A 15,319-nucleotide genomic window follows, 5' to 3' on the forward strand; every position below is an offset into this window, starting at 1 on the left:
GCAGCGGCTGGGCGTCAACTCGCAGACACTTCCTCCTACCTCTCCCTGGACCATGACCCCACCACTGAACATCAAGCCATTGTTTCCAGGACTGTCACTGACCTCATCTCCTCTGGGGATCTTCCTCCCACAGCTTCCAACCTGATAGTCGCCCAACCTCGGACGGCCCGCTTCTACCTCCTACCCAACATCCACAAACAGAACTGTCCCGGTAGACCGATCGTGTCAGCTTGCTCCTGCACTACAGAACTCATTTCTCGTTATCTTGACTCCCTTCTCTCTCCCCTTGTCCAGTCCCTGCCCACCTACATCCGTGATTCCTCTGACACCTTACGTCACATCAACAATTTCCAGTTCCCTGGCCCCAACCGCTTCCTCTTCACCATGGACGTCCAATCCCTCTACACCTCCATCCTCCACCAGGATTGTCTGAGGGCCCTTAGCTTCTTCCTCGAACAGAGGCCTGAACAATCCCCATTCACCACTACTCTCCTCCGTCTGGCTGAACTTGTTCTCACACTGAACAATTTCTCCTTCAACTCCCCGCACTTCCTCCAAATAACAGGTGTGGCTATGGGTATCCGCATGGGTCCCAGCTATGCCTGTCTCTTTATGGGGTATGTGGAATATTCCTTGTTCCAGTCCTACTCCGGCCCCCTTCCACAACTCTTTCTCCAGTACATCGATGATTACTTCGGTGCTGCTTCATGCTCTCGTCACCACATGGAAAAATTTATTAATTTTGCTTCCAATCTCCACCCCTCCATCATTTTCACGTGGTCCATCTATGACACTTCCCTTCCCTTCCTTGACCTCTCTGTCTCAATCTTTGGTGATAGACTGTCCACCAATATCCATTACAAGACTACCGATTCCCACAGCTACCTCGACTACAGCTCCTCACACCCCGCTTCCTGTAAGGACTCCATCTCATTCTCTCAGTTCCTTCGCCTCCGTCGCATCTGTTCCGATGATGCTACCTTCAAAAACAGTTCCTCTGACGTGTCCTCCTTCTTCCTTAACCGAGGTTTTCCGCCCACGGTCGTTGACAGGGCCCTCAACCGTGTCCGGCCCATCTCCCGCGCATCCACGCTCACGCCTTCTCCTCCCTCCCAGAAACATGATAGGGTCCCCCTTGTCCTCACTTAGCACCCCACCAGCCTCCGCATTCAAAGGATCATCCTCCGCCATTTCCGCCAACTCCAGCATGATGCCACCACCAAACACATCTTCCCTTCACCCCCCGTTGGCATTCCGTAGGGATCGTTCCCTCCGGGACACCCTGGTCCACTCCTCCATCACCCCCTACTCCTCAACCTCCACCTATGGCACCTCCCCTTGCCCATGCAAAAGATGTAACACCTGCCCCTTCACTTCCTCTCTTCTCACCGTCCAAGGGCCCAAACATTCCTTTCAAGTGAAGCAGCATTTCACTTGCATTTCCCCCAACTTAGTCTACTGTATTCGTTGCTCCCAATGTGGTCTCCTCTACATTGGAGAGACCAAACGTAAACTGGGCGACCGCTTTGCAGAACACCTGCGGTCTGTCCGCAAGAATGACCCAAACCTCCCTGTTGCTTACCATTTTAACACTCCACCCTGCTCTCTTGCCCACATGTCTGTCCTTGGCTTGCTGCATTGTTCCAGTGAAGCCCAACGCAAACTGGAAGAACAGCACCTCATCTTCCGACTAAGCACTTTACAGCCTTCCGGACTGAATATTGAATTCAACAACTTTAGTTCTTGAACTCCCCCCTTCATCCCCACCCCCTTTCTGTTTCTTCCCCCTTCCTTTTGTTTTTTCCAATAAATTATATAGATTTTTCTTTTCCCACCTATTTCCATTATTTTTAAATATTTTTAAATCTTTTATGCTCCCCCCACCCCCACTAGAGCTATACCTTGAGTGCCCTACCATCCATTCTTAATTAGCACATTTGTTTAGATAATATCACCAACTTCAATATCTATGTGTTCTTTTGTCTGTGACATCTTTTGATGATCTGCTTCTATCACTGCTTGCTTGTCCCTACAACCACACCACCCCCCTCCACTTCTCTCCCCCCACCCACACACCTTAAACCAGCTTATATTACACCCCTTTCCTTGGATTCACCTAGTTCTGTTGAAGGGTCATGAGGACTCGAAACGTCAACTCTTTTCTTCTCCGCCGATGCTGCCAGACCTGCTGAGTTTTTCCAGGTAATTCTGTTTTTGTTTTGGATTTCCAGGATCCGCAGTTTTTTGTTTTTATTGCTGATGTTTGTACAGTTCTAAAACACATATGTATCACAAACATGCCAAGACGGTCATCAAATCAAAAACTTTTCCCTTTTTGGTTTTCAAATAGACATTGCATGTGTATACAAAAGTTAAAAGAATAATGTAATGTGCGAAACTTACCTCGTACTACTTCGATCTTTGTATCTCCGCTGCTTGCAGTAATACCAGACAAAGAACACCAATAGAATTAAAAATAACACAGTGCCAAAGAACGCTGTCAGAATTGTAGTTATATCAGTTGTAATGCCTGAAAGAAAATGAGCGGTAGATGGGCAATATTAGCAATAGCAAGTCTTATTTCATATTTTCTCTCTATTTTTCAAAGTGACTACACAACATCACCATTGAGTGTGTAATGAAACAAAAAAAATAAAACTTACCTTAAGTTTAAATCAGAATTTTTATGTGCCTGTAGAGAGACAGCTGGCGTGAAGGAACTGTGAATATTTGAATCAATTTTTTGTGTTTGAATTGAGATATTTCTTACCTTTTTGTCTGGTATATGATCGTTCATTTTTCTTGTTTAATAAATGTTTTATTCTTTGTTAAAAGTTCATAGCAGACTCTGTGAATTTGTTCAGCAACTTACCTCCACTGTTTCTAAAAAAAAAGTTAGGATCTATCAAGCCAGGTTTCACTCTGGGGTCTGACTTGTGCAGTAGTAACATCAGCTGGGATCGTAACAAAGTGGGGGCTTGCCCGGGATCAACAATCATTTATTTTTGGTGGGATCTGTGAATCCTTAAAGAAACAAGTACGTGGAGGTACTGAGCATAGGAACAGATTTATTGTGAAGTAGATTACACTGATTGGAACTCAAAAATGGTTTTGACTGTTGCTAAGACGTCTCTGGGAATTGAAAATGTAAAGGTGGATTATTTGAAATCCTTGACTAAAACTAAATTGTGTGTGTTAGCAGTTAAATTGAATGTAGAAATAAAAGCAGGATTTCATAAGGATGAAAAAGTTTAAAGTAATTACCTAGCATTTAGAATTAAAAGGAGAGAAACCTGAAAATGATGTATCACAGCTAGTGTGGCGAGTTGGTGGCATAATGGTAATGTCGCTGGACTAGTAATCCAGTGACCCAGGCTAATGCTCTGGGGACATGGGTTCAAATTCAGTTAATAAATCTGGAATATAAAGCTAGCCTCATTATGTTGACCATGAAACCATCAACTGTCATTAAAACCCATCTGGTTCATCAATACCCTTTACGGAAGGTAATCTGCCATGGCCTACATGTGACTCCAGGCCCACAGCAATGTGGTTGACTCTTAACTGCCCTTTGAAATGACCTGGCAGGGTCAGTTCAAGGGCAATTAGTGATGGGCAACAAATGCTGACATTACCAGCCACATCGTAGTTAGCCAAGAATCAGTTGCAAATGAAACAGCTTGAGATAGAAAAGCAGAAGCTTGAACTGGCAAAAGAGGGAAAAAAAGAAAAGAAATGGAAATGTGAAAGCTTGAGTTTCAAAGACAAAGAAATCAGACAACATTACTTGGCTAGAGAAAAGCTTAGAATAAAAGAAAGTGGTTCAGAGGATGATTCTGATTCCACTGAGGATTTTGATTTAACTAAAAATCTTCATTTAGTGCCTAAATTTAGAAGATGGAGTTGAAAGTTATTTCACCTCATTTAAAAAGATAGCTGTGAAGTTGAAGTGGCCAAAAGATGCTCGGACCTTAAGGTTACAAAGTGTCCCGGCAGGTACACTAGTCTGTCAGAAGAGCAACCTGCAGATCATGAAGTGGTTAAAAAGGAAATACTTAATGCTTATGAGCCTGTCCCTGAAGATTTTCAATTAAAGTTTAAGAACATAAGAAAGAAACCCGATCAGATATTTGGAGAATTTGATAAGGAAAAAGAAATGCTTTGAGATCAATGGTTTCAATCACTGAAGTTAGAGAAAAATTGAGAACATGAGGGAAATCATGATTATAGAAGAATTCCGAAACAGCATTCCAGTAACTTTTAAGATGTAGTTAGATGATTGACAAGTATCAAGGATCCGAGAAGCAACAATTTCAGCAGATACCTATGATATCTCACACAGTTACATGTGGGGAAATGATTATATGGGAATCAACAGGGAAAATGGAGCAACAGGAAAGAGCCTACTAGCTTTATGGAGAAGGCAGATGATGTTCTAGTCAAGAAAAAAAGTGTCGAAAATAAAAAGGGTGAAAATAAACTGGTTATACTTATTTTGCCATAGACAGGGCATCTCAAAACCCATTGTTGGAAGCTGAACGATAAGCGCGCTTATTACTGTCACTGGTTTAAGGAATCTTCAGAAAAGGCTGTACCAGGAAAGGAAATGGGTTTTAAAACCATAGCAGTGGTACAAGTGAAACATGTTCCCTCAGAACCTACTACGAAGGGGGATATGGCTCAGGATAGTCCAGAGAATTCTTCTTTGACTACAGGCTACTGTAGGTTCTGGATCTTTTGTCTCGAAGGGAGAAGTGTTCCCTTAATCCTCTAACAAAATAAGTAAACAAATTCAAATTTTGAGATATATTGGGGCATCAGTCATTGATGGTGGCTGATGATGAAATCTGTGTCCCAGATAGTTTGATGAAGGAAAAGTTATTAATAGAAGACATTCATGGAATTTATAAACCTGTTCCTTTGTGTAGAGTTAATTTACAAAGTGACTTAGTCAATGGAATTGTTACGGTGGGAATAGTTCCTAGGTTACCGATTCAACGGGTAGATTTTATTCTGGGTAATGATTTGGTTAGCGGAGACAGTAACATGGTATTGATTATGCTGATCTTACCAAACTCCAAAAAATTACTATGGCAAAACACGAAAAGCTTATTGCCAATAACAAGTGCTTGAAGGAAAAATTGATTAGTCTGGAAAATCAACTTTCACGGACGAAAGATGAGTTTGTTAATGAAAAACAAGAATTGCTGAGAACACTTCAGCACCAGTCACAGGAAGTAGAACACTTGAATAAGGACTTAACATGTTTAAATGATAAACTTGTAGAAGCAAAGTCAACAAAGGTAAATCTTCAGTTAAAACTTGATGAACTTCAAACATCAGTAGTCTCTATGACATATTGTGAAAAATGCCTTGAACTGGAAAAGGAATTGCCAGTGAATCTGAACAGTTGGTTGAATGCAGAATTAAAAATCAAGACTGTAGAGCTGTTAGAACTTTGTTGTGGAAAGAGCAATGAGACTCCTGAACTCTGATATAATTTGGAGAACCAAAAGAATGAGATGTTTAGAGATGAGAACATCAGCTGGGGTTGTAACAAGAGATTTGAACTCCTCTCTTGGTATGCTCCAGTGGTTAATACATGCTGTGATACTTTTATTCTTGCAGGGAGGAAAAAGACGTCAATATCTTGGTCCATTAGACCAATGCAGTACTGAAAGCATAACACATGGCACTTAAAAAAAAATCAGGTGAAATGGGCATTACTGGCAAAGCCAACATTTATTGCCCATCTCTAGTTGCCCTTGGGAAGGTAGCATTGAGCTGCCTTTTTAAACCGCTGCTGTACATGTGGTGAAGGTACTCTCATGGTGCTGTTGAGTAGAACGTTCCAAGATTTTGACTCAGTGATGATAAAGGAATGTCTAGGATGGTGTTCAAAGTCCAATAAGTGAGTTATTTGGAGACAATGGTGCCCCCACACACTGCTGCCCTTGCCCTTCCAGATATTGGAGATTGTGGGTTTGTGCAGTATGCTCTATTTGCAATCTATATCAAAACTCAAAAATGTTATTTAATTCAAATTACTTCCTTTGTTAAAAAAAGCATTAAATTGTCATATTCCTGAATTCAAATTATTAGCTCAAATTAAAATAAAAGGCCTGTATAAATCAGTATTTAGTAAGGTCAAATGCATTAACAAAATTCTCTAGGACAATTAGGAATGGGCAGCAAATGCTAGCCTTGCCATATCTCGTAAACAAGTTTAAAAAAAATATTAAAATCAGTACAGATTTAAAACACAAAACTGTTAACTGATGAGGTCCTCCTGATACTCAACACATTTACCCAGCAAGCAGCAACACACCAGAGTGCCTCCAAGATTTAGCAGTGGATTGCACATGAGTTAGCTGATCTCAGTCAGGATGTCAAACTTGTTTATGGCTTTTAACACTCACTGACCAAGTTCACACATGAAAGGTTTCTGTGGGGTCATAGCTATTAAGGAGTCAATGTCTTGATGCAGGAGAGGAAAGGAGAAAATTGGTAAGAGAAAGCAAAATAATTGCTTAATAGATGTCTATCTGGCTAAACTTGGTCATCAATTATATGCCACTTTGCAGCTGAAGTTAGCATAAACGCTTCAGTGATGTCCTCAAAGCATCCTTGAAAAGGTCAAACTCATAAGAGACTTTGGCTTGTGACCGACCAAAATAGAGAAGGCTCATTTGGGAAGGCACCAAACACATTGAACTGTTCAAACCGCAGTGGAAGCAAGTCATCCTTGATCCCAAGGGACTGCCTAAGAGGCACTTAGTTTGAGTTACTTCCTATTGCAACATCAGCAGCTGAGCTTTTCCAGTTTTTTATCCGTTATTCTTCTGCCATGGTTCTACCATCTTTGTAAACTCTCCTTCCTCCAGCTCAATAAAATTTGTGACATTCTGTGTAACTCTTTCACCTCGATCTCACTGCAAAAACCTCTCGTATGTAAGAGTACACTGCAGTGTGTTAAGCAGGGACTTGACAAGTTCCTGAATGGAGGAGATTGCAGTATATCAGGGTAGAGGATGGTCAAGTTGACCTAGTAACATGTCAAGCATGACTGCTGTCCCCTGGCGCTTGCTTGTTTTAGAAAATCGAGGAGGAATTGCCCCAGAGATTTTCCTGAAATTGGCCATATTTTCCCTCTGGTGTTTCAGCTAACCTTAAGAAATAATGAGCAAACAAACAAATTTGCATCACTGCAATGTCTTTCAACTTCCTCAGGACATCCCAAAGTACTTCACAGCTGATATTTTGCATGTATTTTGGACATGTAATCACTGTCATAATATAGAGAAATGTGGCAGCCAATTTGCATACAGCAAGAACCTACCAAAGAGATAGTGACCACAAAAAGATACCTTTTTTAAAGTGATGTTCATTGAGAGACAAATGGTGGCCAGAGCACAGTGGGTGGGGGTGCTGTACGCAGGTTGCCTATGTCCCCTGTTCTTGGAATACTGGCTTGTGTGTCCACCTGACATCTCATCACAAAGATGGCATCACCAATATTCTGACACTCCCTTGTGGTTGCATTGAAGAAGCTAACAATACTAGATGTAGGAGAAAGTGTTGCACCAAGTTGCACTGTGAAGTGGATGAAGTAAGCACTGTTGAACCTAAAAGACTCATTTTCTTTGTTGTTCTTTTCATATAATCAGCAAGAGATGTTGTAATTTTGTAAACAATATTTTATCATAAGATCATCATTTACAAATAATTCTGCAATTTGGGAAGGCTACATCAGTACTTGATATAACATTTCATTGCTCGAAATTCTGAAGGGTTTTGATAGAGAGATAGAATCACAGGAGACGACTTTTTGGCACATTTGCTTGCATCAGCTTTTTGGTAGATCTGTTCAATTAATCCCATTCCTCTGATGTTTCCCTAGATCCCTGTAATTTCCTTCCCTTATTCAATTCTCTTTTGAAGATTGCTATTGAATCTATTTCCGTCCCCTTTCAGACAATGCATTCCAGATCACAACTCTAAATTTCCTAATTTTTCCTCCAGTTCGTCTGTCAATCACCTTAAATCAGTTTCCTCTAGTTATTGACAGCTTTGCCATTGGAAACAGTTTCACCTCATTTACTCTATCTAAACAGTGCATGATTTTAAACATCTCCAACAAATCTCATCTTAACCTTCTCAGCTCTGAGGAGAACAATCCCAGCTTCTCCAGTCTTCCAATGTAACTGAAGGCCTTCATCCCTGGTAGCATTCTAGTAAATATCCTTCCCACCCTCTCCAAGGCTTTGACATCCTTCCTAAAATATGGTGCTCAAAATTGGACACAGGACTCCAGCTGAAGCCTAACCAGTGATCTATAAAGCTTTATCATAGGCTTCCTTGCTTTTGTGAACTCTGAAGCCAAGCATTCCACATGTCTTTTTAAACGGTCTTCTCAACTTGTCCTGCCATCTTCAAAAAAAAACATTCACAGAAACTCCAAGTTTCTGTTCCTGTACCTCCTTTAAAATTGTACAAGTTAGTTTATATTGCTTCTTCTCATTCTTCACCCAAAAACTTATCACTTCACACTTCTCCATTTATGCATTAATCACACTACCTTATCAAATCTGTTACTTCAAAAAGAAGTTGACCTTTAACAAATCCTGGACTTTCATACATTAGCCCATACTTTTCCAAATGCCAGTTTATTTTATCTTGAAATACTGTCTCTAAAGGTTTCTCCACCACTAACATTAGGCTGACAAGTCTGCAGTTGCCAGGTTTATCTCTCTCTACTTTTTGAAAAGGGGTGCTACATTTGCAAACCTCTGGCACCACTCCTGTATCCAAGGAGGATTGCAAGATTATGGCCAGAGCCTCTGCAATTCCTATCCTTACTTCCCTCAGCAACCTAGAATGCACCCGATCTAGACCAGGCAAATTTTCAATAAGAACAAAGAAAAGTACAGCACAGGAACAGGCCCTTCGGCCCTCCAAGCCTGGGCCGATCATATTGCCCATCAACTAAAATATTTTGCACTTAAATTATGAGGACTTGCAAACTTTGAAATACCTCCTCTTTATCTAGTTTTATCCTATTCGATATCACTACTGCTATATTGGCAGTATCCTCTTCTTTAGTGAAGATGGAGGTAAATAGTGAGAAAATGTTTCCACTGAGAGGATTGAAAACCAGAGGACAGATTTAAGAAATTTTCACAAAAAGCTAGAGGAGAATGAGAAGATTTTTTTTTTGAATTTTGTTTTTTTTTAAAATGCAGCAAGTTATGATGATCTGGAATGCATTGTATGAAAGCAGGGCCAGTAGGCAAAAAACTGAATGAACTATTCACAAAATTACAGATGTCAGGGGTGAGAAATTTACACCAAATGACAGATTTCTGACATTGGGGTTTCAGTAATCTGCCACTGACATCTTCCTTTCTGACCTGCAGATTCAAAAGACAAGCTTTTTTAAAAAATCATAATCGTCAGTTTCACTGAGTTGGTGCGATTGGGAACTGCTGCTTCTGATCTCTTGGCTAACTTCGTGGTTTTGCAGCAGGCTTTTTAAAAAAAAGTCAGTTCAGCTTTTTTTTTAAAAAGCCCACCGGAAAACCACAAAGCTGCCCAAAGGTCAGAAGCAGCAATTCTGTTCCCAGCAACTGTCAGCGAAATTGACAATTCTGATTTTTTTTTTTAAAACAGCTGGTCAACCACAAAGCTGTCAAAAGGTCTTTATTGCTCTGTGCAACTATCAGAGCTTTGTTTACAAAAAAATTAATATTCAGTTAAAACAACAGTTGCTGAGAGTTGGAACTGACTGCAGAGTTGTGATTGGAGAAGCAAATGCAGGAGAGACAGAGCTGCTCTTCCAATTCCAGATTCTGTCTCCCCAACACTTGCTGTTCCAGCTCCTCCTATCAAATATTCCCTTTGTCTAGCTTTTGTTGCTCCTCCAGATACAGAATTTTGTTTGGTGGGCCAGCTGCAAAATTGTGAGACAGGGAATCCATGACTGGAGGAGCTGGAACAGCAAGTGTGGGAGTCACAGAAACAGATTGGAAGGGCAGCTCTGTCTCTCCCATGCTCGCTGCTCCTCCACTCAATTCTGGCTGGTCCCCAGGAGACTTTCAGCTTGTCCTCTCCCACTTACAGGCTGCCGATGGCAATGGCTAAGGTGAGGAATTCGCCTTGCCGCTCTCCAATCCCCCCCCAATTCTGGGGTACTTTACCCCGGTTGTGCAGCATTTTCACAGTTGGAGGCCTGGTGTAAAGGGCCACCAAGTACTTGTTCTTGGAGGGACCTTCTTATTAATGTTGTAGCAACTCCCCAGGTGGACCAAGCGCTTGGACCGCATTTTGCCCCCATTTGAACTATTATTGAGTAAGTTATCAGTGACTTAGTCATTATTCTTTAATATTTAGATTTCAGCTTCCTCTCTGTTCCGTTAATATTGGTAGAAAATTTGATTTCCAAGTGAGAATAAAACTAAAAGCATTATTCACATAGGTGTGTTTTTACAGTCTGCTAATACCACCGGCCTGGAGGATCTGCATGTTGGGAGTTGGCAGCACTGGCACAATATAAAAACAGCCTCAAAATCTGAATCTATAAACATACTCCACTTAATTTCAAGTGAAGTTTAATAGCTTATTTCATCACTATTCCCTGCACATTGCAATGCTGGTCAGTGATTACCTTTATTGTGTGGGTTTGCTTCATAGAACCGTTCTGGAGAAAATGATAGTCCTTAATTGCAGCAAGACCTGCTTTTTGTTTATTAAAAGGAACCCCGTGTGTGTCTGCAGGCTTTATTAATGGAAAGTTGCTAACATCTATTTAATCAAATTTTCATGTTACATCTTCCATGGAGGACTGGGGTACAATTTTGCTTTGTCAACAAAATGTTTTTAGATGAGGAAAAACTTCTGTAAAAATTGTCTTCACTCAATATTATTGCTGGTTGGACATTGTGTCCCAGCAAACCAAGTACGCTGTTTGATAGGCAAATTTGCATTCTAAAATTATCTGAATTCATCGAAGACATAACTTTAATTTGAAGGAGGGGGATTGAATTTAAGGAGTAGTTACTACATGTAACAGAGGTACTGTATGTGAGATTGTACAGCATCTTCACAGTAGTTATCTCTTTTTATCTCACTAGCTTTTCCTCCTCCTCTCCCATGCCCCACTTTCACAATTTCTAAATGTGGATTAAACTGTTTTTCAGTAAATGAGATTATGCTTGAATGTAACATTTAGTTGCTGAAATCTCAGTGCAAGCATAAATACCTAACCTACCAATGATTTTAAACTTCTCAAGATTAAGATAATTGGATCTTTTTTGAGGCGTAAGTAACTGTTAATCTCACTGTACTTTTACAATTCTACCCAATTGAAGTAGCCTAGAAGAGTTTCACCACAGATGATAAAAACCGCTATAATTTTCCAACCCAGCATGCTGCAGTGACTTTGCCACTTTACGCTATAATATGTATACGATTCCTTATCACAAAAAATTTCAGACCCGTGTGTCTTCGGTCACTGTCATCCCTGATAAGTAAAAAAAAATGGCATTGTGGAGGGACAGCGCAAGGCTAAAGGTTCGTCTAGGCTTAGGTTCGCCTAGGGCGCCTAATACTCTTGCACCTGCCCTAAATGAAAGAGTGATGGATGGAGATTCAATGGTGACTTTTAAAAGGGAACTGATATATCTGAAAAAAAAGAAATTTTCAGCCCTTTGGGGCATCAGCAGGTGAGCAAAACTAACTTTTCAAAGAGCCAACAGTGACACAATGGATCAAATGGCCTTCTTTTGTGCTGTATGATTCCATTACAAGTCCCCTCATGTAGTTACAGGAATTCAGCATTAAAGGACTATCCAACGGATCCTGTAAGTACTTACGTTACTTATGCAATCTCAATATATAGTCCAACACATACACAAGTCTAGACTAAGCTGTAGAACCGTTTGATCACAGGCTCAATGATAGTGGAGCAGGAGTGGGGTGGGGATAGCTTCCTCAGATATTTCGACTTTCAATCCTTGTTATACAGTCAAGTTAAAGGAGTCATCCATTTCTAGCTATAAAGCTCACAGGACTCTCACAGCCATCAAATGTTGCTGCAATTTCTCAGTATGTGTCAGAGGTGTCAATTTTCGGATATGACATTAAACCGAGGCCATGTGCACTCTCCTGGGATGGATGTAAACAATCCTATGGCACTATTCGAAAAAGAACAGAGAAATTCCCCCAATATCCTGGCCAACATTTTTCTCTCAATCAGTATTGTTAAAACAGATTATCTAGTCCTTATCTCATTACTGTTTTTGGGAGCTTGTTGTGTGCAAATGGGTTTCTGTGTTTCCTAAATTACAGCAAATGACCACACTTCAAATTGCAATGTATGTCTTAATTTAAAGCTCCAATGGAAAAGCAAACAACCTAAGGGTATTTCAGATGCAAAGTAAAGTGCAAACTTAGGAGGACAAGGAGAACTGAGTGACACCCCAACAGTTGGGAAAATGAGATATAAGACCTCACAATCAGTGAACTGAAAAAGGAAAGATGTTGAAAAAGTGCTTCAAAGTTAAAATATTTTGGAGTTCACTGAAACAATAACACAGTAGAAATCCAGCAGTTCCTTATATCCCTGCTCTATACAGAAAAGTAGAATCACAACTCCTATGCATGAATAGAAAAACTTTGATTCTTTGTTAATAAACTTAAGTGTTTGAAATTCACGTGGTAAGCACCTTTTCCAGCACTCCTGTTTTGCATGCAAGCATCCCTCAAACAATGCTTCAAATTTTCATCCAAATGTCCTAGTGTCAATGCACTAAAACTAGGGACCATTAGTATAAGGTGGTCACTAATAAACCTAATTGGGAATTCAGGAGAAACTTCTTTACCCAGCGAATGCTTAAAAAGTAGAACGCATGACCACAGTTGAGGCAAATAGCATAGATGCATTTAAAAAGAAACTAAATATGTACATGGGGAGAAGAGAAACAAAATTATGTAATCTTGTGGTTAAATTGAACAGAACAGATTTAGGGCACTTCACCATGATTCAATTTTAATTTCAATGCCAAAATAGCTTCATATCAGCTCATCAAAATGACGTTTATTATAGTGACAAACTTGGGACTTCGCACTTCTCGCTTTACAGTGAGAAACTGTATAGCTCATTTTTAACAATTACTTGTAACACCATACTGTAACAAATCACATTTGTAATAAAAAATGTTAAGTCTTACCTGGCTTGGCATAAGGGCCCTTTGTTGTGTAACCTTTCCAAAAGATATTCTGAAAGAAAAATATATATTTTAGAAAGTAAAGTGCTAGTTTTCTCTTTGTAATTATAATTGCATCTCCTGTTACAATTAAAAACTTTGTATCTGGCTCAGTAAAATGTATCATCTTACTCAATGCTATAGGCCAAGAACGGTCCAAGTATGAACCCTGTTCTGTGTTGAGTTAGGATGACTTCAGCAGGTGAGGTGGCGGCATAGTCACTGACTAATATTCCAGAGACCAGAGTAATGCTCCAAGGACCTGGGTTCGAATCCCACCATGGCAGATGGCGAAATTTGAATTCAATAAATATCTGAAATTAAAAGTCTGATGATGACCATGAAACCACTGTCGATTGTTGTAAAAACCCATCTCGTTCACTAATGTCTTTTAGGGAAGGAAATCTGCTGTCCTACATGTGACTCCAGACCCACAGCAATGTGGTTGACTTCTAAAATGCCCTCTGAACAAGGACAATTAGGGATGGACAATAAATGCTGGCCTAGCTAGCAACACCCACATCCAATAAAAAAAAATCAATGCTGGAGTTTCCAAATGATTTCTTTTACCCTTTGATAGGAATTACAAAATCTGATTTATGAAAGAGGGCTTGATTGGATGTGGATTGTTATTCACATGGTTAAATAGTCTGTTGACCATTCTTACTAACATTTAGGCAGAATATTGGCGAACAGCTTAGCACAATTTCCCTTCAGGTGGTGGGAGATAATTTTTTAAAAAATAAAATGAATCGTATTAAATTAATCATTCTTTAACCAAGTTTTGAAAAGAACATCAATTAAGTACTATTCCTCTTGTATGATGGTAAATAATTTATACCGCTCTGATGCATGTACAAGGGTGAAATACTCAACTGTCTTCCTATCATCTTCAAAAACTTCTCGTGCCTCTTCAAAGCTACATATTTCTTCAAAGCACTCTCGTTCGAGATTTCCTTGAGTAAATATTTCAAAATCCCATCGATTGTACAGGAGACGTCGTCCCAAGAAACTTCGAGCTTCATTTCCCCGAATAAATGCTACCAAAATCATAAAGTAAAACTATCAGCATGAAGAGACACAAATTAGTACAAACACAGCAGCTATAGACATTTTACAGCACAGAAGGAAGTCATCTGGCCCATCATATCTGTACCAGCTTTATGTTAGACTCTAATCCAAAACAAATCCGAATGCCATGCCCTCTCCCTGATAGCACTGCATCTTCCTCTGCTTAACTATCTAATTTTCCCTTAACAAAACACAATGGTCTTTTCCACAACCAGCCCCTGCCTGAAAGCATTCCATGTTCCAATAACCCTCAATTTCCCCTGTCCTCTCAGTCATGGGCTTAAATGGATGACTTCTCATTCCTAACTTCCCAAACAGATTATTTCCTCCTTTCTCTGTTCATCCCAACATTATTGTGCTTATTTTTCTGGGGAAGGGATGTTGAAATGATCCAAATAAAGTTTAAGATTATGGAGAGAAACTGAGAAAGTCAATCCAAGCAAACTTTTCACTCTGGTTAGGAGCTCAAATAGCAGACAGCACATTTTAAATTAGGAAGTTAGGAGTCAAAAGGGAGGGTACACAAAAAACTTATTCACCCAAAAAGATAATAGGCTACTGAAGCATTAAAGAGGCAATTCTAAAAAGAGGAACTGAAACATATAGGGATAGCCAGGTAGGCGGGATAATGTACAAATGGCTTATTTCTAATCCTAAAAATAAATGTCTTAACAATACAGCTGGATACATCTGTCCAGGGTCCAAAGCTTCCACTCTATTTCTTAATTACAAAAATGGAGCATCTGAATATGCAGAGAGAGGTGGGGTGGGAGGCAAAAGGAAGGAAAGAGTGGAGGAAGAGGTGAGAGAGGGAGAGGCAGGAAAAACTGAGGGTAGGTGGAGAAGGAAGAAGGATCGAGGGAGTGGGTCTCTTTGACAATGCAGCTCCTGCAGATGCAGGCCTCAGGGCATTGGTACAGAGCTAGTTCCAGCTGGACAACAACTGCATAATTGGCTGGAACACAATTCTCTAAGCCAGGAAAGTT

The 15,319-nt window shown here is 40.1% G+C and overlaps 1 protein-coding gene across 3 annotated transcripts in view; it reads right to left on the reverse strand.

The window, feature by feature from the left end:
- The window catches only part of prrg4 (proline rich Gla (G-carboxyglutamic acid) 4 (transmembrane)), a 51,426-nt gene that overhangs the window by 22,476 nt on the left and 13,631 nt on the right, over positions 1-15,319 (reverse strand). For all 3 annotated transcript variants that reach the window (XM_041198309.1, XM_041198307.1, XM_041198310.1), the window contains exons 3-5: positions 14,139-14,302; positions 13,227-13,275; positions 2,404-2,530 (exon numbers count right to left, since the gene is read on the reverse strand). In XM_041198309.1, coding sequence (XP_041054243.1) covers positions 2,404-2,530; positions 13,227-13,275; positions 14,139-14,302 — 340 coding nt within the window. The remainder of the gene's footprint in view (positions 1-2,403; positions 2,531-13,226; positions 13,276-14,138; positions 14,303-15,319) is intronic.

Source organism: Carcharodon carcharias, chromosome 10 (genome assembly GCF_017639515.1).
Source record: "Carcharodon carcharias isolate sCarCar2 chromosome 10, sCarCar2.pri, whole genome shotgun sequence".
Classification (NCBI taxonomy): Eukaryota; Metazoa; Chordata; class Chondrichthyes; order Lamniformes; family Lamnidae; genus Carcharodon; species Carcharodon carcharias.